The sequence below is a fragment of the Pyrenophora tritici-repentis genome, chromosome 1 (genome assembly GCF_003171515.1).
Source record: "Pyrenophora tritici-repentis strain M4 chromosome 1, whole genome shotgun sequence".
NCBI classification, from domain to species: domain Eukaryota; kingdom Fungi; phylum Ascomycota; class Dothideomycetes; order Pleosporales; family Pleosporaceae; genus Pyrenophora; species Pyrenophora tritici-repentis.
The window spans coordinates 2,550,914-2,578,471 of record NC_089390.1 but is presented as its reverse complement, the minus strand read 5'-3'; the positions used below and the strand labels follow the sequence as shown (position 1 = coordinate 2,578,471).

At 52.2% G+C, this 27,558-nt stretch overlaps 10 protein-coding genes across 10 annotated transcripts; 4 read left to right on the top strand and 6 right to left on the bottom strand.

Moving 5' to 3' along the window:
* Positions 1–86: 86 nt before the first annotated feature.
* Positions 87–919, top strand: PtrM4_010380 (uncharacterized protein; the record flags this gene model as incomplete). The annotated part of the gene is made up of 2 exons (XM_066102975.1): positions 87–884; positions 914–919. The coding sequence occupies 2 exons, from the start codon at positions 87–89 to the stop codon at positions 917–919; spliced, it is 804 nt and encodes a 267-aa protein (XP_065965177.1).
* Positions 920–1,006: 87 nt separating this feature from the next.
* PtrM4_010370 (uncharacterized protein) lies at positions 1,007–1,340 on the bottom strand (the record flags this gene model as incomplete). The annotated part of the gene is made up of 2 exons (XM_066102974.1): positions 1,007–1,152; positions 1,205–1,340. 2 exons carry the CDS (start codon positions 1,338–1,340, stop codon positions 1,007–1,009), a joined length of 282 nt encoding a protein of 93 aa, XP_065965176.1.
* Positions 1,341–1,502: 162 nt separating this feature from the next.
* PtrM4_010360 (glutathione S-transferase) lies at positions 1,503–1,843 on the bottom strand (the record flags this gene model as incomplete). The annotated part of the gene is made up of 2 exons (XM_001930992.2): positions 1,503–1,711; positions 1,768–1,843. 2 exons carry the CDS (start codon positions 1,841–1,843, stop codon positions 1,503–1,505), a joined length of 285 nt encoding a protein of 94 aa, XP_001931027.2.
* A 683-nt stretch (positions 1,844–2,526) lies between these two features.
* On the top strand, positions 2,527–9,133 carry PtrM4_010350 (uncharacterized protein; the record flags this gene model as incomplete). Its single annotated transcript, XM_066102973.1, has 6 exons — positions 2,527–3,102; positions 3,153–3,368; positions 3,530–3,884; positions 3,924–4,294; positions 4,320–5,319; positions 5,472–9,133. 6 exons carry the CDS (start codon positions 2,527–2,529, stop codon positions 9,131–9,133), a joined length of 6,180 nt encoding a protein of 2,059 aa, XP_065965175.1.
* A 1,414-nt stretch (positions 9,134–10,547) lies between these two features.
* On the top strand, positions 10,548–12,596 carry PtrM4_010340 (uncharacterized protein; the record flags this gene model as incomplete). The annotated part of the gene is made up of 1 exon (XM_001930991.2): positions 10,548–12,596. One exon carries the CDS (start codon positions 10,548–10,550, stop codon positions 12,594–12,596), a length of 2,049 nt encoding a protein of 682 aa, XP_001931026.1.
* Positions 12,597–13,065: 469 nt separating this feature from the next.
* On the bottom strand, positions 13,066–17,335 carry PtrM4_010330 (Tymo-45kd-70kd multi-domain protein; the record flags this gene model as incomplete). The annotated part of the gene is made up of 7 exons (XM_001930989.2): positions 13,066–13,197; positions 13,264–13,846; positions 15,247–16,087; positions 16,137–16,469; positions 16,562–16,763; positions 16,816–17,014; positions 17,073–17,335. The coding sequence occupies 7 exons, from the start codon at positions 17,333–17,335 to the stop codon at positions 13,066–13,068; spliced, it is 2,553 nt and encodes an 850-aa protein (XP_001931024.2).
* A 3,618-nt stretch (positions 17,336–20,953) lies between these two features.
* On the bottom strand, positions 20,954–22,854 carry PtrM4_010320 (MesJ, ATPase PP-loop superfamily implicated in cell cycle control; the record flags this gene model as incomplete). Its single annotated transcript, XM_066102972.1, has 2 exons — positions 20,954–22,662; positions 22,713–22,854. 2 exons carry the CDS (start codon positions 22,852–22,854, stop codon positions 20,954–20,956), a joined length of 1,851 nt encoding a protein of 616 aa, XP_065965174.1.
* Positions 22,855–23,274: 420 nt separating this feature from the next.
* Positions 23,275–23,918, top strand: PtrM4_010310 (GroS, Co-chaperonin GroES (HSP10); the record flags this gene model as incomplete). The annotated part of the gene is made up of 3 exons (XM_001930987.2): positions 23,275–23,478; positions 23,553–23,836; positions 23,894–23,918. The coding sequence occupies 3 exons, from the start codon at positions 23,275–23,277 to the stop codon at positions 23,916–23,918; spliced, it is 513 nt and encodes a 170-aa protein (XP_001931022.1).
* Positions 23,919–24,406: 488 nt separating this feature from the next.
* PtrM4_010300 (HET domain containing protein HetC) lies at positions 24,407–26,329 on the bottom strand (the record flags this gene model as incomplete). The annotated part of the gene is made up of 1 exon (XM_066102971.1): positions 24,407–26,329. One exon carries the CDS (start codon positions 26,327–26,329, stop codon positions 24,407–24,409), a length of 1,923 nt encoding a protein of 640 aa, XP_065965173.1.
* Positions 26,330–26,753: 424 nt separating this feature from the next.
* On the bottom strand, positions 26,754–26,978 carry PtrM4_010290 (HET domain containing protein HetC; the record flags this gene model as incomplete). The annotated part of the gene is made up of 1 exon (XM_066102970.1): positions 26,754–26,978. One exon carries the CDS (start codon positions 26,976–26,978, stop codon positions 26,754–26,756), a length of 225 nt encoding a protein of 74 aa, XP_065965172.1.
* Between the last annotated feature and the right edge of the window lie 580 nt (positions 26,979–27,558).

Here is a 27,558-nt window from a genome sequence, read left to right as displayed (position 1 = left end):
CTACTTAAACCGCCCCAGCCTGTTAGTGAAGTGAAAACATTACAACTAATCCCAACCTAGTTCTAACGCCAATCATCCAGATTGCAATGCCCAAAAACTCACCGCCTGCCTTCGGATCGCAAGCCTACTGGAATGAGCGCTTCACTTCAAACGACGAACCTTTCGAATGGCTCGAGTCGCCCACCATACTAGATCCCTACATAATATCTGCTTTGAGTAAAGCAAGCGATGAAAAGCCGGAGCTGCTACACATAGGTTGCGGCACATCGTTGTTGTCCTACCATTTACGTTCACATGTAGATGACCCGGAGCAAATACATAACCTGGACTACTCGGTCGTTGCTATTGAACTGGGAAGGAAGCGTGAACACGACATCTATAAGAACCAAGATCAGTACAAAAGGGACCCTAGAGAGAATGGTATCGCATATATGCGCTGGGATGCCGTGGATCTACTTGACTACAAGTCCATGCTGCACAGATGTAAGCGTGCTGCTTACTTTGTCATACTGGACAAATCGACGTCCGACTCAATTGCTTGCGGAGATGATGTGCATGCCCCGCTGCCATACCCGGTAGCCGTGCGTTCCTACGAACCTTTGAACCTGGAGCCCACCGCATCAACAGTGCCTCTACACCCAGTAATAGTCATGGCTGTAAATTTGGCACTTGTAGCGAGGCCAGGCGCGCACTGGATAGCATTATCCTACTCCAGCGAACGCTTTGATTTCCTTGATTCTGCAACGTCAGAATGGATACCTCAATGTCTACCGTTTCCATACCCTAATCAGTTGTGGCGTGTTGTAGAGAGACGTGAGGTTGATGATACAGAGTGGCAAGTGCGTAATGAGAAGAAAGAGGATAAAGTGGCGCATAGACCAAAGGTATGCAATTTTGTGTATGTGTTGGAAAGGACTGATGTTCCTTTGTTTGTTCGTGGGGAGCATATATAGTTTGAATGCATTACATCAAAAGATCGAGCGGGACTTGAGAATAGTGGCGCTCTCTAGTTCTCCTTCTCCAGCCATTGCTTGCTTGCTTGGTAAACTTGGGGCAGCGCATAATCCAGCGCCATGAGCTTCTCGTACACATCCTCATTCGCACGCTTAACACAGTGTTGCATTGAAACCAGGATGAAGTCGGCGTAGGAAGCTGTCCATTAGGTTAGTACACCACACATTTTTACCTCACAAGTGAGACTTACCAGTCTCGCCCAGAAAGAACGGGCCTCCATGCTGTCTCAGCAAGTTCCCCACCTCCAGCACTGGCCCCTTTACCTTCTCCCAACAGTCATCCACATCAGCATCCTTCTCCACCTGCTCCAGTGGTTTACCAAACATCTTCTCTCTGGTCTCATAAAAGTACTCCGCACTTCGTTCATTCAGTAGTAACACCACCCTGGGAATCACCAAGGCCATGATCGGACCCATAATCTGCACAACATGGTCACGAATCTTTATGACGATGGGTTGATCGAGGTAAAGAGAGGGCTTTGGGTACTGCTACTCGAGCGAATGGGCAATGGGCCAGGAGTCCATTTGGTAGGTTCCATCTGCGTATCTGATGGCGGGGCTGCTATAGTCTGCAAAGTAACCTGGGGCGTCTTTGGGGTTGGGCGGGATGGATAGGGCTTTGAATTTGGGGGCGAGGTCCGGGTATTCTACCCATTCCGTGGTGTAGGGAATCTTTTTGTAGTTGAGGATCATGCGGGCTACGGTAGTGTTAGATGTGGCTCGAGGGGTTTGGTTCCGGAGATAGAATATGTACTCTTCCATGGGTTCAGCGACCAAGCGGTCCCTTGCTTGCTAGGTAGATCGTATAGCACAACCTGTGAAGACGCCATTGTTGCTTTGTGTTGGTAGATGGCTAGGATTAAGACTAAGATTGAGATGGGCCAGAAGATGAGGGCGTTGAAATATACTCGCATCACGCCCTTCCATGTACTGTCTCCACTGTTTGCGCTATTATCACCGTTGGGTGCATTATTGTTATCTTCGTTTATTTTTCATCTAGTGCTGTGAAGTAACGGATGCCCTGAAGCTAGTCGGCCTTGGGACTCTCGCCCGCGGACTGCTCCTCAAACCTCACCTCGTCTTACAAACCACACATACCTCAAATGCGGTGACAGTACGCAGGATCTACAGGTACCTTTTCTACATTCAAGATATGATGGCTTTCTGTCGTCCGCGGGCTGACAGTCGGTAGTGCCTGCCAACCGCGGCCGAAGTATGACGTCTGCTCTTCATCATTCGCCTCGAGCGACGTCCGCAGCAGCTACATCGTGTTTCCCATATCTTCAACTTCCGTACTTCTATGGTCCCAGCATTCTGCACAAATGTTTCGTCTAGTGCCGTGCCGCTGATGTACATAAACAAGTTTGTATTTTAGCCCCCAAATACTTCGTCGCGTGGCTTAGACACCTCACACATGTAGTTAAGGTGTCCGTGCACGCAATGCCCGGATCGGAGTAATGCACACCCCACCTTCACACCCAACCCACCTTCGACACCACATAACTCCACCAATATGGATCCAATCCAGGATGCAATTAATGCAATCGAACTACGTGCTCCCGGAGAGCATTTTACGTATTCAGAAGTCGCAAAAAAGTTCAGTGTTGAGCGATCAACGCTGGCTAGAAGACATCAGGGCAAATGCCAGTCCCGCTCAATTGCACATCAAATCCTTCACCCACAACAAGAGAAGGAGCTTGTAGAGTATATTCAGGGGCTTAAGGCACGTCGTATAGCACCTACGCGAGAGATGATTAAGAATTTCGCAAGTACTATGGCTGGAAAAGGGGTTAGTGATACCTGGGTATCCTCGTTTCTTAACAGAAACTCCCCCCATCTAATCTCACGTTGGCAATCCGGCATGGATCGCCAGCGCCACCAGGCTGATTCAGGTGCTAAATATAGCCTATACTTCGATCTTTTGCACCAGAAGATAGAGGAATATAAGATCAAGCCATGGGATATCTACAATATGGATGAGAAGGGCTTTCTAGCTGGAGTTACTGGTAGATCAAAAAGGATATTCAGCAGACGAATGTGGGAGAAAAAGGAGGTTACTACAGCTCTTCAAGATGGCTCGCGTGAATGGGTAACCCTCCTAGCTTGTATTTGCGCCGATAGATTAGCACTGCCCCCCAGGCCTTATCTACCAGAGTACCTCAGGGGGGGCTTCAATCAAGCTGGGTACAGGATATCAGTGAAGGAGAACACTCAGCCTTCATTACTTCATCTCCATCAGGCTGGACAAACAACGAGATAGGGGTCGCCTGGCTCAAACAGGTGTTTGATCGATTCACCAAATCCAAGAGCTACTCCTCCTACCGATTGCTACTCCTAGATGGCCATGGATCTCATGTAACTCAGGAGTTTCTTGAATCCTGCGATCAAAATAAGATTCTTGTGGCTATATTTCCCCCCATTCAACCTATACCCTTCAGCCATTAGATGTTGTAATGTTTAAACCTCTCTCAACTGCGTACTTAAAGGAGCTATCTAACTACCTTCACAACAGCCAGGGGCTTCTATCAGTTAAGAAAGGAGACTTCTTCCCCCTTTTCTGGAGAGCCTGGGTGTCCTCCTTTAAGAAAAACACTATCCAAAAGTCCTTCATGGCCACAGGGATCTGGCCGCCCGATCCAACCCCTATACTTAAAAGATTCAACCGCAACACCCCTAAGGTATCAAGCTCAGATGAGAGCTCAGCTTCTGTACTTAGTGGATCAGACTGGCGTAAAATCAAGGCTCTAGTTAATCAAACAGCAGCTGATAGAACAAGTAAGGAGGTGAAGAAACTACACAGATCACTCTATCACATCTCAACCCAAAACGAGCTACTCCGCCATGAGATGAAGGGACTAAAGGAGGCTCTGAGTACCAAGAAGAAGCAGAAGAAGAAGAGCTACCCCTTAGATCTTCAAACTAATCAGGATGGGTATCATGGAGGAGCTGTTTTCTGGTCGCCAAGGAAACTTCGCCAAGCCCGGGAACGTAGGGTAGTAGAAGAACGTGAGAAAGACGAGACACAACTCCAAAAAGCTCGTAGATTAGAATTGAAAGAGCAGGCTAGGTTATACAAACTTCAAGTAGCTCAGGAGAAGCGTGTGGAGCGGGAGAGACTCAGGGAGGTGCGCGAGAAGGAGAAGGCTGAAAAGATGGCTGAACGGGCACGTGAAAAAGCAGCTCGCGACTCACAAAAGGCTATTCAACAAGCCCAAAACAGTAAGCGCAAGGCCTCACAAAGCTCTACTCAAAAGCAGAAGCGTCAGAAACGCGTTGTTGCTGTTACAGGTGCTAAGGAGTCCTCAGGGGCTGCACCAGCTGCCCCAGGGCTGGGCGATTACGCCCCGCAACGACAAAATTAAGGCCCTGCTTATGGGGCAGGAGAATCGCGAACTTATGATCCGAGCGGTAGAGGGCGAGAGCGCAAGACTACCTGAACGATGGGTGAACTATGCAGTCCAGGGCGTAGAAAGCTCATACCGCACTATCACAGGGGAAAGTATACCCACCACAATAGACGATATAGTCAGCGAAGCTCTGTCCCAGACAGGGATCGAACCGGCGAGCTGCCGGCCCTCCAGACATGGACCCACGGAGGGAAGGACAACCTGGATTATATCTTTCACCAGACCCGTACGATCGTTTCGCCTATTTGGGACGGGCGACTACGCGCACGAGATAAAGAAGAACTCACCTGCAATGCTGCACGACCCAGGCTGCCTAGGGTACTGCAAAACCAGCCGCTGCACAAGGCCAGCCCGCTGCACGACATGCAGCAAAACAACGGCAACTCACCAGGGACCACACGGAGAACAATGCAAAGACACACCAAAGTGCGCCAACTGCCACGGCCCATTTCCAGCAACCCACGACAAGTGCCCAGCAGCCCCAACGAGGGTGAACGGCCGACTCATCCAACCCACAAAGGGGGAACTAAAAGTCATTAGGGAGGCGGGTGACCGTGCTTCTGAGGCAATGCAGCCAGCTAGAGGAAGACAGACAGGCAGCACGGTCGAAACCTCCATTGAAATCACGGACGGCGACATAGCTAATACTACTGAGCCTGTGGGAACACCTACGGACGCGAGTAAAAGAAGCCGACAAGACGTAAATAACCTAAACTCGGCCACTGTTAGAGAGCCCGCAACCACCCTAGGGACTAGGAGGTCTAAGAGAACAGCTGCAACTACGCAAGACCTCAACCTAGCGCGAATGTCTGCTAGAAGCGTGCAGCCTAGCACCGCTGACCAAGACCCTAACACGTCATCGTCTGAGCACGCTGACACTGAAATGAGCCTCGGATCTAGTGCGTAATGAGGGCACAACCCGCGAATTCACCCGGCGAAACCACGCCACACCGACACAGACAAATGCAGGTATGCTGGGTGAATGTGGCCAGAAGCTCGCCTTGCCACATTACAGCCTTAGAACGTGCATGGGAAGCAGACATAGACATAGTATGCATCCAAGAACCCTTTACTCTCACTGGAACCCGGACCTCTACACACCCAGGATTCCATATGATATCGCCAGTGATAAGCTGGAACAACCCCACAACGTGGGGAACTGACCGACCACGGGTGCTCACCTATACCCGTAAGAGCCCAAATATAAGGGCTACTCTTATACACCCACGCATCAGCCGGGATGTGCTATGGATCGAGGCCAACGGCTACCGCATATTGAATGTTTATAGGCAGCCACAGAATGACTCGACATTTCAATACCTCACAGCTTTAACGCCACCCCGTAACTGCCTTATAGGGGGTGACTTAAACGCCCGCCATGAACTTTTTGAGCCCGGCTCCACGTCGGCCAATAGGGGGGCAGAGATCGCCCGCTGGGCCACTCAGAACGACATACCCTACATCGGCGAGGCAGGTAACCCAACACATCGGGCGGGACACGTGCTAGACGTATCCTTCTCAAATATACCCTTCGCTAGAACGACAGTCCGCGAAGATATGTATACAGGGTCAGACCATTTCACCCTAGTGACTGTCCTTCCAAGCCGAGGGAGAGCGGTGCTAGAACAGCATCACTACCGGGTCCACGAGAGAAACATAGATAGGTTTGCCGGGCTAGTTCAACTCTACACAGTAGGCGTACAGCCAATTAGCAATAGCGCCCCAGCGGACGTAATCGACGCAAGCATAGCTAGAATCACCCAAGCTATAGGAGATGCAATGCACGCGGCGGGAACACCAAATAGAGAAAAAGGCCACTCCGCCCCATGGTGGACAGAGGACTGTAGAGTGGCGTATAAGCGGCATATCCAGGAAAAGTCGGACTATGGCCAATCCCCCTCAGAAGCCACCCGTGCGTTCCTAGCTACGGTACGAAAAGCCAAGAGAACGTACTGGCAGCAGCGCATAGACGGCTGTAATAACGACAAAGATCTATACAAGCTAGTAGGCTGGCATAAACTATCATTCGACCAACGGGACACCCCACTTGTAATCGAAGGTAGGACAATCACAGCACCACTCGAGAAAGCTGAGGCACTTAGAGAGGCAATCCTCGACCGTTTTTCGGCGGAGGACGACCTCCTAGAACCACCGCCTCTTGACAACGACCCGCAAACCACGCCACTACCATGGGACACATACATATCGATGGAGGAGACTGAACGCTACGTGATTGGAGTATCTAGCACCTCCCCAGGACCCGATCAGGTGACCGTCCGACTCCTAAAGGCATGCTGGGAACACATTAGACACCTAGTGCTAGGCATCTACCGGGCGTGCATGGAACAAGGCCACTACCCAGCCGCCTGGAAGACGGTAGAAGTGGCCATGATACCCAAAGTCGGGAAGAAGGATAAGTCCTCACCCAGATCAATGAGACCAATTGCCCTATCGTCCTGTCTAGGGAAGGGACTCGAGCGTATCATAGCAAGGCGCATAGCACACACAGCTATGGCTTTTGACATCCTAAGCCCACAGCACGGTGGAGCGCTGCCAAAACGCTCTGCGATGGACCTGGCGACCGCATTCACACACGACGTGGAGATGGCTTGGTCAAGATACGAGCATGTCTCTATGCTCACGTTAGACGTCCAAGGGGCGTTTGACGCGCTACTGAAAAACAGGCTACTACACCGAATGCGGCAACAAGGGTGGCCACCCCTACTCCGGAAATTTATCCAGAACTTCCTGTCGGAAAGGAGGGTGCGAGTACGCCTAGGCAATGTCACTACACCTGTACATCGAGTGGCCTGCGGCACCCCGCAGGGATCGCCGCTATCACCGGTCCTATACACCCTATACCTAGCTGAACTACTCAACCAGGACCGAAAACTCCGGTTCGGGTATGCCGACGACATCAACCTATACCGGGTCTCCCACTCTTTAGACGAGAACGTCGCACTGCTAGCAGAGGACCTCAAATCTATCAATGAATGGGGAGCTGCGAACAAGATCACGTTTGCACCAGAGAAACGGGAGCTGATCCACCTCACGCGCCAGAAAGGACTACATGCGCCGCCAATCCAATTGGAAGATCAAACAATTCACCCTATAGCCCCTGCGCAGGGGGGAAGCCAGACAGCGCTGCGCTGGCTTGGGGTGTGGTTTGATAGGGGACTAACTTTCAAGAAGCACGTCGCAGAAAGGGCGGCGCAAGCTAGGAAAGTAGCGAACCATCTCCGGAGCCTCGCCAACACAGCCCACGGCCCTCCAGCAGGATCGCTACGCAAGGCAGCCATAACATGTATCCTGCCCATACTACTATACGGAGCCGAAACATGGTACGAGGGCAGGACGAAGAACCCACGAATTGCAAGGGTTTCCCGTAAACCCACGGTCAGCACTAGGGTAGGCTGGCACCTAACCACGATAGATCAGGCACTAATAGCAGCCACGAAGGCAATCCTCCCTGCGTGGAGGACAACACCAAACGCAGTACTGCTAAGAGAAGCTGCGATGCCGTCGGCACAGGTGGCGCTAGAGGAGGCCAAGCTCCGCTTTGCAGTTCACCTACGCACAATAGACGACAAGCACCCACTTACTAATAGAACTACACTGCCACTAGTCATACGAGGACGCGCAGCGGGCAACCGACGGATACCAAGATCGAAGGTTCAGCGCGTAGCACAACTGCTACCCGCCACACCCCGAAACGTCCTAGCCAGCCCTCACTTTTCAGACGGGTCGAGGCAGGATCCAACGCAAGGGCAAGGAAAGGACATTGCTGCCCAGAATTTCACCATCTGGTGGGAGTCTCTTGGACAAGAGACAATCACTGTCTTCTCAGACGGGTCTGAACAACAAATCAACGGTACAAGGGTGGTCACTTACGGGTACGCTATATACCAGGGCCAGGCCGCCGTGGCGACTGGACAAGGCTCACTAAATGCCCTTAGCCACGTCTTCGATGCGGAGGCTATAGGCGCGTGCAGAGGACTCAAACACGCACTACAACTCTCACTGCCTAGCCAGAGGGAGATCGTACTTTGCATAGACAGCACTTCGGTAATATGGGGCATACGCGGAACCGCCCCTACCTCCTCCCAATGGGCGTTCCTCCAAATCCATGGAGCTATGGAGGCCTACAACGTGAAAACGCGGTGGGCGCCGGGACACATGAAGATTGTTGGAAACGAACTCGCCGACCAGCTGGCTGACAACGAGGCCAAAGACCCGCACCAGCCATACGGCATGGCCGCCTCCCCCACAAGATCTGGTATACGAACAGTAGGCCGCCGCCTCCTCGAACATACAAGGGACACTTGGTGGAAGGATAAGAGCAGTAGGCTATCAGCATGGTACACGCAATGGCAGCTGCCATACGATACTAGGCGCACGCCCGCAGCGCTATGGCTACCCCGAAGGATACTCGCGAAAGTCCTTATGATACGCTCAACGCATGGCGACTTTGAATGGTACCACCGAAAATTCAACCACGAGGATACCTCGAAATGCCTATGCGGCAGGCCCAAGACGCCAGAACACCTAGTGTTCTGCAAGAGAGCCACAACACACTTCAAGAAGTGGCCTCTACGCCCCATCGTGCCCCCTCGCACAAGACAGGAAGGCCTAGCGTACCTCGCGCAATTAATAGACCAGCCACAAGAGTTCGAGACCTTCGTGAAGGTAACGAACTCCTTCTATGACGAGTGATTTCTATTTTTGAATTTCACAAAGACCCGCTGAATTCCTTGGCATTATTCAGTGTAGGATTCGCGGCAGAACGCCGCATAGATGCCACAACCCACACGCTTTCTCTCAAACCTTTTATTATATCTCAAATTGCCTCTTGTTACTTTTTCGTTTCTCTCTCTAAAAAGCAGTTACTGTACTGCATCGATCAAAGGCGCAAGCCACGAAATACTAGAATATTGTAGGAAAACGGCTTCAAATGGCGGGAGTCCTTTTCACGAACATGTATATAGGCAGGACATCACTCCCCTTAGATACAAAACACCTAGGAATAGGTTCCACGAGGCAAGTGCGACAGCACTATAAGACCACGGCGGGACCCGCCCGAATACCCTATGGGAGGTTACAGATAGGGCGTTAAACCATAATCAACATCAACATCAACCAGCTGCCCCAGCCCGAATACCCTATGGGAGGTTACAGATAGGGCGTTAAACCATAATCAACCAGCTGCCCCAGCTCAAACCACCCGCCGCGGCCGCAACGTCAACCTTCCAGATAGATACAAGTAGCGCAAGTTAATCGCAAGCATCTAATTACTTCAAATCTATGATATCTCGCGATAATAGCTATTGTGGGTGGCTCTACAACCTCATTTTTCTAAAGTTTTAGTGTTGATGGGGTGTGCATTACTCCGATCCGGGCATTGCGTGCACGGACACCTTAGTTACCCACGACTCGGGACGCGTCAACAAATCAGCCCCCGCTGCAACACCCCACAAAGCCTAACAATAGGACTACTGATCACCAGTCTCGCCCATTCGGATGTAAAGTTCAGCTTACCATACTGCATTGCGGGACCTAGACCAAGGCCTCCCCTGGTGGGGTCGCGGACCGCGACACGCATAGCACCGAGTAGGTACTCACAGATGAGGCTTGGTGAAGGAGGTACTCGAAGGATGATTGTCATCTTCCTATTATCGCATCCGCATTCTATTATCATGGATTTCAAATGCTATGCACGCTGCTGCTCAGCCCACTTTGTCCAACGTGGAAAAAGCCTTCCAGCCGTTCTTGGTGTGACCCCAATCTTTCAGCCCCCAACATCGGTCCCATGTAGCCACGCCAGTAGATACAGATAAGACGGCTGGAATATTTTGGCTTTTTCTAATCACAATTCCCTCCATCAGTCGTTTCTGAATTACTGTATCAATCTCCCCTCTTCCAAGTTTTACGACGGCACTGCGGCGCCTGTACAATACGGCATTAGTGTACATCTCGAGTCTTTTACCCTTGTTATCGAACGCGAATGCAGAATATTATCTAGTGGGTACAAGCATATCCCACAGGACACCCACTCTGTCCCTTTCGACTTCACGTTCGAGAACACAAGCCTCCACAACGACACCTCGCGCTAGCGATAGGAAACGACCTGATGGACCGCAGCCGTGCTGTCCAAGGTGGACATGATGACATTATACCATTGATGACCTCATCTGAACCTACATCATACAATAACGGCGATGCAGTGATGCAGGACGTCGACGATACCCCGCTGTTCTCACCACCAATGGTCGCTTCGCCAGAAATCATGGACGCCAAAGGAGGCGCGTACAGGAACTTTAGCACTCCCAGCTCAGGCGGTTACAGAAACTTCAGCACTGCTAGTACAACTTTCGACATGGAAGACGGATCTCAACATGAAAAAGGGTCGCATCACATCAAGCGTTTTGACCATAGAGAAGCACGAAAATCACTTTTGATTACTGGCGCCTCGAAGCTTTTAATCACGTTGTTTTTCAGTGCTGCCATGTGCATTACTCTCAAGTGTTGGGAAGGGTTCCGCCACCCAATCGTTCTCTCTAAAAAGGATCTTCGTGTCTTCAACTCACTCACAATTGGCCTATCACTATGTTTGGGCTTGAACCTACTCGCATCGCTGAAGCATTACGCCTCCGTCTTTCGATGGACCTTCCTCTCTCGACGATATGTCAGTTTAGAGGTGTTTGATCTCATTCTCCATCTCAGCTCCCTAGCCAAGGTCACGAAACTCATGATCATATCCTCTCCTGGTTTTCGCGGCAAGACATGGCTACGGAGATTCCGGTGGTTCAAAGATGTGAGGGACGATGGCACGAAATGGATGTGGCTCGCATGTCTAGCCTGGCTTCTGATCAATATTGGCTCCCAGGTTCTTGTCGCTCTATTGAGCTTGTTTTGGCCCACAAACAATTCTGAACTCCCACTCCTTAGCAAGGGAAATGTAACGGTCGCGAACCTGAACGCCTGGTATGTCGACGAAACTTCACCTGAACTTGCGGTGGATCCTGAAAAGATGATAAACGGGGCGCCTCTGGATGCAGCATGGACATATGGGATGGCAGGCATGGCATATCCAGTATTCAATGTCTCGGATATACAAAAAGATCTATCTGGACAAACAGGTGTACCCATCTACAAAGATGACGGTGCATACACATACCGTTTCTTCAACCGCGAACCAACACATCAGTGGCTCAACTACATGGCCAGTTCACGCAACGTGACTGCCAAGGCTACATGCACTCAGCTCGAACTAAAAGATAGCGAAATCCAATACAGAACCAGCGGACGTGCTTACCTGGTGGCCCGAGAGCCTGGCACGGAAGAATACCTTGAGTGGGAATTTCCCGAAATAGCCTCAGGCTCAATGACATATGCAGCATCCCTAGACCGTCACTGCGGCGATCGCTGTACAAACTTTACAATCACGCAGATAGGCATCAAGGACGACCCAGTTGACCAAACGTCCGTGTTCATCTGCAACAGCACGCTGAGCAATGTTACGGACCCTACTGGAAAAAACGATATAACAATGCGTAGTCGTAGTGACTCCGCCGCCGTCTACGGCACCGACGGATTCGCGCGTACAGCAGCCGGCGCAATCGGTTGGGCGGGACTATGGACAGATACCTGGCCCGACCGACAATACCGGTCCTACATTCAAGGTAACAAATGGTCGCCCGCACACAACATGCAGGCACATGAAGTCGAAGACCTTCTCATGCACTTCACAATCAATGCCGTCGCCGCCTTTGACGACCATGGCATCCGCTATAATCTCATGTCCCAGACTGTAGTCCCAAACCAAGGCCAGCAACTAGATATCGACTGGCCCCACATCTTCAGTATACTGGGCGGTATTTGCGGCATCCAGTTCCTCGCCCTCATTCTGCTGGTGTTGTTTGCACATCGCACGATTGTCAGGGATGATAGTTATTTCAGCATGGCCATGTTGCTGAGGCCTGTGGTGAGCAGGATTGGAGAGGGCGGTATGTTGATGAGTGGGGATGAGATTAAGGAGAGCAAAGCGTTGAAGTGGAAGAAGATACGATATGATTACCGTGAGGGGGCTGATGGGGAGCCGAATCGTGTTGCTATCTTTTGGGAGGGCAGGGACCAGAAGGAAGGGCGGAAGAGTTGGGCGGCGGGGAGTTATAGTTAGGTTGGGACGTTACTTCTTCTATGTATGTATGTAATAGTAATGGACTGTAGGGGTTGATTCTTGTTTATTCACATCATCATAATGTAAAGATGTTCTCTTTTCATTTACCTATTCTTGTCCATCCTCCTTACACATCCATCTGAGCCAGTTATTTCAATGCACGAGAAGTTGTAGAATGGGCAAATATGAGGTGTTACATAACCAAGCTACAAACAACTAAAAGCTACGCCTACATCAACATTACAACCACTCACGTGCATGGCCGAGGATCCAGGCACTATAGTAGAAGAGATGCCTGAACTGGTACCACCGAATTACTGAGTATGAATGGAGAAGGAGAAAAGAGGGGGGTATCTAATATGGAGCAAACCAGCCATCCAACTCACGCCACAGAATATATAACTTTGATGAGAAGGGAAGAAAGCACATGAGCCCCAGCATCCGCATATGCCACAAGAAGAATCTTGTGTTAAATGGCCGACACAAGTGCGGTAAGGACAAAGTCCTGGTCAAAGTTCCAGCGGGGAACCGCGTCCAGCGTCTCGTAGTCGTGGTACACGCGACCGCTGTAGACGAGTCTGACTTTGAAAGAGGAGTCGAGCTATAATCGTCAGTCTTGTCTTCGAAAGCTCTAGAGTTATTAGAGCGTAATAGCAAACGAACATACCTTGGCCTCCTTTTTCAACCTGTCCACAATAGTGCCCACGAGGTCTCTCTTTCTAATCGCTAGAGAAACATCTTTTTGATCATGACTCGTCCTCACCCTCACGCTAACTTCCTCACCGCCAGCACCCTCTTCATCTTCTTCCTCACCACCAGCACCCGCCACTCCACTATCTCCATCTCCACCTATATCCTCACCCACCCCCTCAGGCTCCACAACAACCCACTCCGGAACCTTATATTGCACACCCGTGACATCATACACGCCCCTCCAAAGCACGCCCGTCGGACATGTACACCCTGTAACATCCAACAGCGTCTGCGCTTGTTGCAATTCCCCTTTTTGCAGATACTGTGCTGCCAGACGTATCGCACCCCATATCTCCTGGGAGCCTGTAACTTGCGTGTCCCACCAATCGCCGCGTTCCTTGTCGAGGCGCGAGCGCGTCCATACGGGCGTCGTGGGCTGCGTCAGGGGTTTCACGCGCTTTGAAGTAGTGGCAGTTGGGGCGAGGGTGTTGGGGAGACGGGAGCGTTGGGTTGAGGGGATGGGTTTGAGTGGTGTGTTGGGGCGGTTATCGAGGATACTACCACCACCTCCTCCTCCTCCTCCTGCTGCTGCTGCTGCTTGAGAGGCGTGCGATGTGCGGGGTGAGGGAATAGAGTTTCGGCGCGTCGACGGTGCGGTGATGTTGCGCGACGAAGAATGTTGCGCGCGGATGACAGGTGCAGTGTCATCCTCGCCGCTTGGGGTTGAGAAACAACAGCCCTGGATTATATCATGTCAGGCTGCGAATATGTCCTGGAGCGTACGCATGCGCGCGCGGGGGAAAGAATTGACGTACCATGGTGGATTATACTTTGCTACCCCTCAACCTCGGGCGGAGCAAAACATCCATGTAATGCGCAGAGCGAGAGTGGAGCTGAGCTGTAGTAGCAACAACGACGACAACAACAATGCAGACACAGCGGGTGAATCAAGGCAATAAATGAGGAAACAGGTCAAAGTGCATCATCACCTCGGGAGTTGAGGGAGGAAGAGAAAGTGGGATTACCCCAGGGTGCGTGTGGCAAAGGGCCGCTGTGAACCATGAAAAAAGCATCATCCATTCCAAATCGATAAAAGTCTGGAAAGGCGGAGTAGGGCTTGCGCTGTGCTGTGCTGGGGGCTGCTGCGGGAGTCATCCCGTCCTCCGCTCGTTACGATGCGTACGTATCACTCCAAAAGCTGGCCACATGATCTCATGCGCAATACATCATGCGCACAAGACGGGCTGGGCCGGCCTTGTAGTCTGACTGTCGCCATCGTCTAGCCGCAGTTTGCGGTCGAGTGAGCGTCATTGCAATCGGTACCATCCACATACGGCATCCCGCATCGAACTCTGCATACGACTTTACGAACTACTTCCGAACGCTATCGTATAGCTAATTTTACAAGATCAAAAGACACGAAATCAACGAAGAAGCTACACAGCACATCAGTCGAGATTGTAACACCGGCTTGAGTGTCAAGAGCAGAGTGAGAACAAAAGACAGTTTATTAGATTATTACGTCCATGTGCCCTAGTGGCCGCTTGTGTACACCTTCTACTAAGGCTGTACGCAGGGTATCCGGGGTATTTCGCGATAAAAACAAATGCGTCCAAGATCCGACAGTGGTATCAAAATGAGAGAAACAGATGCAGTGGTATCAGTCTAAACAAACGTGGGCAAAGGACAGCGATGAGCCAACACGTCAATGCCACAGACAGTGATCCACGCCAAAAGAGTGACGAGGGTTGGTCCAGATGCAAGGAGAAGCTAAATGTAATGGGATATGTGGAGAAGTTTGATCCAAATCTAGTGTCTGAATCATATCGAAGATCCAAAGCACTTTCTGGGGGTATCGGTTGGTCGTGCGGTCAAACAAGGGAGTTACGGTATCTTTGCTTTTCCGTCATTCCGTCGTGGCTGTCGTTGAGGCTGACGTCTTCCCACCAGACCTTACGCAGTTGTAGCGACAGTCGGGTTGGCGCTTTTCGAAGCATCGCCCACACTGATGTTCTCAGCGGGGACGTCTCCTACAGCGGGGACAGCGGTCTCTTCCTTCTTCTCCTCAACGGGAGCGGCCGTGGTCTCCTCCTCAACGACGGGGGCGGGGCTGGCAGCATCCTTCTTGTCCTTGGGCTGCGTCTTTCCGCCAGTAGCTTTGGAAAGGCTGCGGGAAAGGTTGCCGAAGAAGGACTTGCGCTTGTCAGCCTTGGGGGCCTCGGTGGCAGGAGTAGCCTCCTCAGGCTTAGTCTCGGCAGCAACGGGGGCAGCCTCGACGGGCGCTGGCTCAGCTACAGCGGGGGTTGCTGAAGCATCCTCGATCTTGGGGGCAGCAGCATCCACCTTGGATTCAGGAGCGGGCGACTTGGCTCGGTCCTTGGATCCGAAAAGCTTGCCGAAGCTGAAGTGCTCCTTCTCCTTTCCAGGAGTGCTGACAGCAGCAACAGGCTTGGTCTCGGTGGTCTCAGTAGCAGCGCCTTCTGCGGCAACCGGGGCAGCGACCTCGGCCTCCTCAAGCGGCTTTGAAGCCTCGGTGGTCTCAGTCTCCTTGACGGTGGCGGGCGCAAGAGCAGCCTCGCTCTCCTTCTTCTCAGTGGTGGGCGACTTGAGCTTCTCGACGAAGTTGCCGAAGATGGAAGCACGCTTGGTGGGCTTGGGCTTCTCCTGAGCGACGACGGGAGCAGGAGTCTCGTCAACCTTGGCGGCATCCTCGGGGGCAGCGACCACGGCAGTGGGCTCGGTGGTCTCGTCAGCGGGCTTCACGACGTCGTTGGCGTTGACGGGAGCACTGGTGGGGACTGGAAATTGTTAGCGAAGATGCTGCAAAACACAAAGAATTGCACATACCCTCATCGAGTTGAGGAGCGGTGGTGCCATCCTCCTTCTTGGCCTCAGCGTCGTCCTTGACGGCCTCGCTCTCCTCCTTGTGCTCCTTGTCCTTCTTGCCGAGGAGTCCGCCGAAGAGGCTGGCACGCTTACCGCGCGAGACGGAGCGGGACTTGTTCTTCGCCTTCTTGGCCTTGGCCTCGTCGGAAGAAGAGCTGGAGGAAGATCCAGTACGGGCAGGGGCGGCGGAGGCCTCAGCTGCGGCGGGCGATTCGGCCTCTGCGAGCTTTGGCGCGGCGTCCATGCTCTTCTTGGGGGCGGATGAAGTAGCGCCCGCTAGTGCGGCGGGCTTGCCTGCAGGATGTCAGCCTACTGCAGGAGAAGGCCAGATCTTCGACTAGCGCAGTCACGTCGCAACGCGTTTTGGGAACACAGTGGGTACTTACTGATCTTCTCCTTGGCCTCCTTGTAGGCGTCGCTGGTCTCAATACCGTCCTTGGACGCCTTGGCCTCGGTGATGGCCCTCTCGATGGCGACGAACCACCCGTCGCGCTCGGCAGCTGTCTGTGCCTCGAAAGCGTGCTTGTGGCCTGAGACCTTGAAAGCAAAGGCAACAGCGCCGTCTTTGGCGAGGTCGGTTGCATAGGCCTGTCACATGTCAGGGGCTGTCGCTTGTCAAAAGTCTTATGTTTGTGCCTACCAAGTTCAGCACACCAGCGGGGTGCTCCTTGTGGTCTGCGTGCTTGACAAAGAAAAGAAGGCCCTTTCCGGTCTGGCTGGACCACGCGGCAACCGAGTGGGCAACCTCGGGCTTCTCGCCACGGAGGTACTCACGGAGGTTCTCAGCGGGAACAGGCTCCTCGCCTAGCCAGAAGTACTTCTTGGAGAAGCGGAAGGCGCTAACATGGTGGTTAGCATGCATTTCAGACATGTGTCTGTTTGCTACATGTGACTCACTTCTTGAGACCAGGCGCCTTGTAGCCTAGAGCACCGCTCTCGATGGGTGTAACCACCTTGTCCTCTTCCTTGGTCTCGGCAACCTCCTCTGTGGGCGCAGCAGCCTCTCCCTCCACCTTGGGAGCCTCGTCGGTCACGGGAGCCTCTGCGGGCGCAGCAGTGTTGTCGCTAGCAACAACAGGCGCGGGGGCAGGCTCAACAGTACCAGCAGTGCCGACGTCGGGAACCTCTACGGGCTTGGGGGCGTCAACGGGGGTAGACATGATTGAGATTTGGTCTCTAGAATTGCACGTGAGGGGTTTGTGAGTCTGGGGAGAAAGATAATGGCGCTGGGAGGCAAGCTCGTCGTGTTGTTTATTACAAAAGAGTACAAAAAGGGAAAGTCTATAGCGTGCAAGGTGCAGACGCAGACAAGCAAGCTCGACCTTGAGTTAAGGATGCGAAGGGCGGTGTCGAGGGGAAGAAGGATAGGAAAATGTCGGACAGTCCTGGGCTGGGAGAACTTTAAGCTTGCGAGCGTGTTGCTAGGTAGGGGTCCGGGAGCAGGGATGGCAGCAGCGAAATTGGTCGCGCGGCAGCACGTCCACTAAGCGGACCCGCCTGCAACTAGCCCGTACGAATAGCACCATTCACCAACGTTATGCAATGCTCACGTCCTGAAACGACAGCTGTGCACGCCCACCATGCTTCGTCGACGCAAGTTGGAGTCGTCGAGCAGCGGGCGTCGAGAATGGCCAGCAGAGACTTGCCTTTAGCCCGGCATCTGGCGGCTTTGCTGCTGGCTGCTGGCTGCCCACGCGTCTGATAAGCCTGGGGGGCCACAATGCTTGGAATATGGTCGCATGATCGCGCTGCCCCTCTTCCCTATCTGCCAGAGCGATCGGCCAACCTCAGTCCATGAGAGGGACCACGAGACATGTTAGGACTGCCAGTGGCCTGGGCTGTCGACGTGACTACCACACGGCAGCCTCTTTCGACAGCACGACCTCGATAATGCTTCTGTACAACAGTCATGTACCTACTGTATGTACCTATGTACTTGTGTAGAACCATGTCGAGCCCATCACACATTATACCCGTGATCGACACCACACACACACACACACACACACATGCATTTACGGTGATCCCTATCCGGCCCCCTTCTACGCCTCAACCCAACAGCTTGGGCGGCTCAACGGCTACAAGGCCATCCTCTTTAGCATGTGCAACTACAGTCATTACCGTACATTACACGACACCATGGCTACACGACTACCTACTATCTCCTACTCTGCACAACTTGACCCTCACACTCACCTCATGCCAAGGCGTGTCTGCAGCTCAGGCCAGACAGTTCTAGCGGCATGCAGCCAACGAATCGCCGCACGCCGCGACCACCCAAGCGCTGATCCCCGTTTACCTCAAAAGGCGTCAGCGAACCCTTGCGCCCAAATTGCTATTGCTTTCCCACCCGCGCTGGCGCTGGCGCTGGCGCTGGCGAATGCAGCCGATGGGACTACTGTACGTGCCGCCCGTCCTCCACACGCCTTGATTCAACTCTGAAGCAGAGCCTGACATGCTTTTTTCTTTCGACGCTGATGCTTCGAGTCTTGTCCCCCTACCCCGCCATCATCAACGCCTCTGTGCTTGCAGAAACTGCACCACGCCCCCTGCAGCAAACTGCCGTCCGAGCATGCCACGATCGTATTGCTGTGACCTGATTCGGTCCCGCCAGCTTGGCAGGTGCTGTGAAAATTGCAACACTCGGACTGACTCTTTTAAATTTGTTCCCCTCGACCACCATCAGATCAGCCGAAAACACCTGGCCAGTGTAACTGACTAGGGCCATGCCGGCTGATTTATTGCCTTTTGCTCACGTCAAAGGGGCTGACCCAGCACTACCAGCAAACCATAACCATGGCCTAGCCTGCCACACCCAAGTCAGGAAGAAACCCGCTATTACGTGTCAAGATACAGTCGCCCATCTACGCCTGTCCTGACTATCGCAACCCAACAATAACAAACCCCCCCCATCTGTCAATCTTCAGACGTGCAAAAAGAAATGAACAAATGTTATCTGTTCTCTTCTTAGATCTGCACATATCCTCCTTTCATCTTGTGCTCAAAAATGATCGCGGCACGCACAGAGCACCTATGCACTTGCGATAAACTCCGGCAGACGATCTCCCAGGCCAATAATTCATCTGCCCGTACCAAATCCCCTTGCCGCTCACCGCCACAGCACAAGTTGGGCTGCAAATATGGCTCGAGCAGCAACCCACCAAAATCAAGGAGGCTGACCCCATCCTCTCTTTCTTTCCGTGTGTCTGTACCCTGCCCGCCGCTGCTCGCTGCTGCCCAGCGGATGCGAACCAAATACTTGTGCATCAATTCAAGCCTTTTGGTGTGTGCCGCGGTTTGTTTCAACCCACGCTGAAACACATGGACTCTACTATGGCCACAAGAAGTTGCGGCTACGGGCTATCATACCTATACCGTGTTTTTTAATCAATGTCCGGCAACGCCACCCTTCTCACCAATAGACGTTACCCACATCGCCATGACCCGTAGTAGGCTCCCTAAATGTCACGTCCCTGAACTACTACCCACGCTGTCTCTCTCTAGCGCTGCCGCCCGCTGAGGAAAAGAGCCTCGATTCAATGGCATGAATGAGCTACGCGAGTCAACACCGTAGTCCCATCACTATCCTCGTAGCCATGTTACCGCACCACACCAACCAGCCACAACAACGCCATACAATATTCCTACAAGTCAGGTATAGTTACTCATAGTAACCACACTCAAACCCCACCACGACAACTCCCGCCACACCATACCCACCGCCATGCCCCTACTGTAAAACAGAAACAATCTGACAAATTCACATCCCCATGTCTTCCTTTCCCATGCCCGCATTGCTCCCCCCACCAGCGTAGCGCGCACACACCAATCCAACGCACGTCTCACCATCCTACAGTTACGACAGTGATGGGGTCGCTACACAGCCCAGACTGTTCTCCACAATCAACTGTCAGGACATGATACCACATACGACCAAACTAACTACCTTGCATCCCGCTGTCACCCATGAACACACGGTCCGCCGGGGTGGGTGTTGGATGTCTTCTATCGCAGACACCATAGTGCACTCATCTAATCTGAAACACGAACACGAGTGCTGACGGCCATGACCGAGACTACTGCATCTAGTTAAAACGGCTGTGTGCTGTGGCTATGGCTATGTTGTGGTAAGTGCAGATAGTAGGTAGGTAGGGAAGTCGGATTAAGCTTCACCGCCACGGACGTTTTTGCATCATGGCCGGCGGTGCGCCCGCTGCAGGGTGTAGGTAGGTACGTGTGTGGGTTGGGGGTATGGGACGTCATGCGCGCGTGTGTGGGTGTGTGTACTTGGTAGGCATGACACCGTTGGTGGTTTGGCGTATTGTACCGGCCCTTTTTTGGTTTCTTTTGGACTATACAGTCAGCTGTGGCGTCATGTACTTGCTTAACTTGATGGGGTTTAGTATCTTCAAGACTGGGATGTGTGGGTTTGTCCTTGAGGGTGGCTTGGAGTATATGGCGTTTTTAACGATTAACAAGGAATATATTGTAAACTTTTGGCGGAGGCGGTGTGGAATGAGATTCTCTCTCTCCTTTTTTTTGTAGGGGAATAGGGCTGTGTGGATGACCATGTGTTTGGTTGGGGCAAAGGTCCAGTCTCGTTTTGAAGTAGGTAGGCTTGGATTCAAATCTGGTGTCGACTCGACTAGATCACTTCTTTCCTTGGATCGATGGGTAACGTATATCTAAAATACACATCTTTCTCATCCAGTCCATACCGAACACGGAGCCCGATGTACACCATACATGTACAGAAACCTGCAAAACCGGGGTATCAACTACATGTCCCCTTCACCTTTTTTGGCTCTGGCCAAAGCCTCCAGCTTATCCAGCTTTCTGTCTCTCTTCTTCTTATCCCTCACGTCAACACTTAGCACGTGCTTGAAGCCCGCCAATCTGTTTCTCTCGACCTCTTTCATTTTCATGTCGATTTTTCTGGCATGCCAGGCGCTCTGTGCGTAATTCGACTCATGTCTCTTTTCTGCCATGATTATGTCTTTGCGTGATATCCCGGGCACAACGACATCGCCCATGGACTGCGTGGGTCCTAGATTGATCTTCTTGTACCGCACATTCCACTCGCATACGTCGTCGGGCTGACCGAATCCGTCAACGCGCACGTCGAGAGTGGGGAAACCAACTATCGTCTCCACGCCCGTTTTAGCATGTTTGCGGAAGACGGCGGGGATCGTGAACCGCAAGTCGGGCGGGTCGAGCAACGACAATGCCGCGGCCATGTAGCGGTACGGATGTCTGGTGTCTGTATCGTCAATTTGTTTTTTGCTACTTTTCAACCTAGGAGAATGCTCAAGATCGCTTTTGTGGAACATGCGCAGGATGAGCGTGTCGTCGGGGAGGAGGTTGCGTATGCGGATCCACCACCGGCCATCGATAAGGCGGTAGCTTTCTTTACGCAACGGTACATGGTCTGCTGAAGAAGTGCCACGAGGAGGATATTCGAAGTAACTTGATCCATCTGTCTTCTCTGATTCACTAAGTGGCTGACGTGTGAGCATCCACTCCCGCAGATGCGGCAGCGACAGATTGATGCCGTCTTCCTTGTGTTTCGGGAACGGCGTGGGCTGGTCCCAAAAGCGCCACCATATACTGTAGACGTTGTAGTTCGTCTTTCGGACAGTGTTCCAATGCCCACTTGCTTCGACGTCTTCCTGTTGTTCCATCTCGGGGTAAATGTGCTCTATACTTGCCGAGAGCTGGGCGAGGGGCGCTTTGAATTTCGGTGTGACGAGTTCGGCTACGCGCTCAATCAGCCAATATGCTGTGTTTCTCGCTGCATTCATGTCGGCTTCTGTCTTAATGGGACGGGGCAGGAGGGCGGAAAACGGCGGGAAGCGGACAACAAGGCGACCAGTTCGGATATCAAGCTTGAACAGGCACTGATCGAGGAGTTCGTGCGCACTATCCTTGTGCCAGTTGATACGTTCTTGCATATGAATCGACAGGTCGACGAGTGACGGTACGCTCAGCGCTTGTGGGAGTCTGTAGTTCTTGTAGAGGTGCCGTATCGCGTTGCGAGACGTGAGACTTTGTATCTGATTCGTCTGATCCTCTGCCCAGCCTACCTTCTTCTCTTCGCATGTCGCAATCAGCCGTGCCTTTTCAAACCCCAGTAGTGGTCGGAGAACCTGTATGCCGCCCTGCTCGACAAGAAACGGAATGTCCAGGTCGGGATCCGGCTTCTGACCGCGCCCGCTATGGTACACACCGTAGATACCCTCGCACTCTGGTATCCACTCCACACGCTGCATTGCCTGTAGTCCAGACCGTAGCCTGTAATTTGAAAGCCTCATCATAACCGTCTCAGCTTGGTCATCTGCATGATGTCCTACCATCAAAGATGTAATCTTCATATCTCTGCATGCTCGACCTAGCGCCTGGTACCGCAGTGTACGCGCTTCCGTTTCGAATCGCTTCGAGTCAAATTCGTCACGCCATGTAAGAGGGAGTATGGTAGATTCCATACCAACTGTGTGCGTCAGCGTCTGTTGTCACAGATGACTGTCGCGCCTGTCTCACACTTTGAGCGCAGTTCCCGCGCAACCCACTCCGCCTCTTCTGTGCTCTCAGGTCGCACTTTGTGATCCACGATGAATGCATGTGGCTTGGATAGAAGCTCATCTACCGACTGCGCCTCATTGTATAGAGCAGCAAGTGCCATTGAATCTACGCCGCCGCTAATCGCAAACCCTACATGCGGTCAACCACTATTCTCTTGCTGTTTTCCAATGGCGCATACCCAATTTCTTCCTATTGCCCACCGGCTTTAGCAACTTGCTTAACGCATTTTGGAACTCCTCGCTAGTAATTGGCAGGCTCGCCGCAGCGCCATAGTGTCTCATTCCATATCTTGCTACCGCAATGGGAGAGCATTTCCCCACTCGAAGGACATTGCTTCTCAACATGTAGGCATTGAACGAAAACCGCCCATGCACCTGTAAACCCAGAGTCTCGGAAAACACAAACAATCCGAAGAGAAAGGGAGTGAAAAAACAAGTTACTTAGTTGGGTAATGCGCGAGACGCAAAAGGCGAAAAGTACGTAGCTCTTTTTGCTGCTAGTTCCGAGCGAGACAGCGGGCATGTTCCGAGGTAGGTCCCCCCCCCAGTGTGCACGGATCACGGAATTTTCTCGAAGCAAAGAACAACCATCGATTCATCTTTCGCCAAATCCTCTGAAACGACAATTGTATTTTCTCGACCTCTACAAGCCAGCGCTTTATTCCTGTGATACCCCGTTTCTTCTTTACCTCGGTCTCGTAATCCCAATTCAAATCGCAGCCATGGTAAGTTAGAGAATTTACCTACCACCATCAACTCACCCCACACCCTCCGAATACATCAGCTAACACGCGGCTAGTCCGCAATCAAATCCATCCGCAGCATTGCTCCCCTCCTCGACCGCATCCTCGTGCAGCGCATCAAGCCCGAAGCCAAAACCGCAACCGGCATCTTCCTTCCCGAGACGGCCGTCAAAGAGCTCAACGAAGCAAAAGTGCTAGCTGTCGGCCCCGGCGCCATTGACAAGGATGGAAAGCGCGTTGCGCCCAGCGTGCAGCCTGGTGACAAGGTGCTGATCCCGCAGTATGGCGGGTCGCCCATCAAGGTTGGAGACGAGGAGTTGAGTCTGTTCAGGGACCATGAGTAAGTTTGAACAGCAATGGAGTGGTTCGGCATAGGAAGCTAATATATGGGTGATAGGTTGCTGGCGAAGATTAACGAGTAGATTAATGGTGGAAGCGCGAGCGTTGATATCTGACGACCTGCTTACACCAAATACCATACCTCCTACAACACAACACAAAAATATCTCACGCGATACGCTAGCATAATAGCAGGCGTTCACATTTTCATACATATACTCTTTGGCTTGGCATGTCTTGTTTTATGGAAAGCGAAAACGTACTTTCATGAATATGTATTCGAAAAAGGTGGTGGTTTGCGGAAGAGGAAAAGATGGCCGGAGGAGGAACGAAATGGCGGAAAGATATGATGGAATGAAATGAAGACATCTCTACTCTAAACTTTCTGTTGGATCTGTGTCGATGTATGTGCAAAGTATCACTCGATGGATGGGAAACGGAATGAAAGTTCATTCTTTGCATTAGTCATGGTCTTGGGATATGGTTCTGTGATAAAGTGCATTGTCCTCAGACAATGTCACATCTAGAAGATCTCGATTCACTCTGCCCATACTGGGTAGCCAACACATACCTACCACGCTGAGTTGGGACCTCCGCCCCACTGCCTTCCGCCACCTGGCTGATGCGACGAGCCCTGATCGTAAGTATTATACGCACCACCCTGACCTTGATCATAAGCGCCATAACTTCCTGGAGGAGGCTGCTGGTGCTGATTTTGGTGTGCTGGTTGTTGCTGATAACCACCTGGGGCAGGATAGTTTTCATAACCTTGCTGATAATTTGTAGGGATTGTATAACTCGGCTCCGCTCCCTGGCCACCAGAGTACTGGCCCTGGCCCCATCCATAGCCACCAGACGGTACAGCAGAACTGTACTCTGCGGGCGGCTGATACGCTTCGCCTTGGTGAGAAGACTGATAAGGCTGGAAGCTACCCCACTGGGAGGGCTGGTGTCCGGGCGACTGGTATGGTGTAGTTGACGAAGAAGCATGCTGACCCTCGTCCATTTCACGAGTTCTGCCTCCACCAACGAAGCTGCTAAAGGCGCCGCCGAGGGGACCAGGAATCTTGCTAGCCAGAGAACCCAGGAAGTCGTTTGATCCACCTCCACTGTTAGAATGTGCATGTCCGCTGCTACCACCGTGACTGTGACCACCTCCAAAAGCGGATACACCAGCGGCCCCGTGGCCGTGGCCTGTTGAATGATCGTGAGCACCACTCTGGTTGCGGCCTGATTTGACGGACTCAGAAGAGAGGAGGTCGTTGAGGTCTTTGCCATGGTAGTTGTGTGCCCACCGCTTCACAACCTCGAACATGTTGTTATGCACCTCACAGTTCGGGTCTCGGGTAGCAGGGTGATGGAAGACGCGCATGCAATCATCCAGGACTTGATCGACTGAAACGTCTGGGTGGTCCCAAGCATAGATTACGCGGGGCGCAACGTATTGTAGGATCGCTACGGCAACTTGACCAGCAGGTTGGTTCAGGATGTTTGCAAAGTGGTCCTTGGACAACATGCTGTGTGTTGGGTTAGTGGAGTTGGGGTCGGTCCAGACTTCATATTGGTGCTTGGCGGCTGAGTCAATGACGGCTGACGAACCGCTCTTGAGCTGGGCTGACGCAGTCTTGATGATTGGTAGAATGAACGGTGCGAGCAATGATAGCACAAATAGAGTGACCTTCTCCGTGATGGTCTCAATTAGCTTCTCGAGACCAGGGATCTTGGAGATGATGGCTGAGATACTGCGCACGACGTTGTCCCTGAAGACAAGAATGGGATATATCTTGGGGATAATTGTTGCGGGATCGGTGTTTGTGCCGGGTATGTCTGGTCCAGGTGGTCCGCCAACGGATCCTGGTGGTGCGTCAAATGACTCGGGTCCAGCTCTGGAAGAACTGTAGTCACCGTAGCCCGAGCGGGCATTCTCTGCAGCTTGTGCATCCGACGAGGCCTGCAGACTCTGAGCTTGCCTAATCAAATCGCCGGTTCCTGGGACTTTGCTCAAAGCATCTATGAGACCACTGCAGGCATCCGACTGACCGTCTGGGCCACCTCGCTTATTACCACCAGCCACCGCATCGACAAGAGCAGTGTTGACCTCGTCAATCTCAGTTTGGGTAATATGGTCGTTGGCCTCTCCCAGAACAGAGTGAAAGAAGTCAACACCTCCGAAGGTGCCAGTCACAAGCGGGTAGGTGTGCTTTCCATGGAGATTGATGCCAGTGTTTATGCCAGTGTGCGGGAATACGTTGGTGTATCCGAGTTCGCGGAGTACAAGCTCGGTGTAGTTGGTGTGAGCGCCAAAGTCTTCAAGACAGTGTAATCCTTGACCGAGGCAGCGCAGTGCTTCTGAAAGATCCTCGTCTCGTCCGCGTTGACCTGATGGGCCATGTGTGTACAATCGGCCAAAGTGGATGGCTCGTGCAAACGAGTACTTGACATATCCTGTTGAAGTAGCCCAGCCACCGCGCTCATTGGCAATGTAATTCTTCATGCCAGTTTCAGGATCGACAGCGAGCTCAGCTTCCGACACTGGACCACGAAGTCGAGGATCATACTTGCGCGCATCTTCATTGTCTGCGTAGTCTTTCTTTCTAGATGTTAGAATCAATATCGCTTTACATGTCCATGCCGCTTACAGGGTTGTCTGAGATCTTGTTAGCGACAATCCGTGATACCAAAAGCGACTTCGCTTACCGATATGTTCCTCGGGCCTATAGCAGCCCAATCGTTCCGCGGTGACTTCAAATTCTCCAGTCGCGTAGCCGAATGACATGAAAGACAGGACCCAGACTAGGACGCGAATAGTCTCTCCCTATGAAATATCAATAAACTGTTGCGAAATAAACAAGAACCCCGTAAGTATACCTGAACTTTGGCCAATGTACCGACATCAACAGCCTGATCAGTCAGCACAGTCACAACAACGTCTGTCTTCCCTTGATCATACTACTCTTCCACTTGTGTCCCTTCAAGCAAGCGACCGTCGCAAGCATATCTTCGATATCGCCATGGCGCCAGTTTTGGCCTTCAATTTTCGAGATAGACGCAATGTTTCCCGCGCCAAAAGCGTCGGCTCCTGCAGGCAGTAACACCAGTATCGCAATAGCGACGAGCAGCATATAATTTACTGAGACACCCATGACTGCGATGATGAACAGACAGTACGAGAGAGAGGTGAGAAGATATGAGGTGGAGTGAGAGACAGAACAGAACTGCTTCTGTGCAAGGGAGAGTCAGCTGTTGTCACGGATAAGGCGGTGCAGGAAATGACGCCACACGTCACCAGGGAAGGGACCCCACCAAAGCCCAAAGAACACCCAAAACCTGCGGCAGAAAGCCAACAAGGATACGCGTGTGTTCTTGTCTTCGGTTTGTAATACCCACTTTTTGCGATGCTTTGCCTTGCACAACGCACAACGCACAACGTGCGGTTGATTGCGCCACACTCGCCCCACCTTGTGCGTTGATGCCCATGTGAATGGAAGGATTGCACAGGCCTGAGCTGAGTATCACCTGGGTGACATGAAATACTTGCCATCCTAGTATACAAAAGCTACTATAGGCGCCCGATATATCTATTATGAATGGATATCGGGGTTTGCCGATATTATCACTGTCAAAGTATTTCATGTCATCCAGGTGCGATGTCGGATATATCGGGACATGTGCATGGAAGGCCTTGCACACAAACGGAAGCAACATTGATTTGTCGCAAGACAA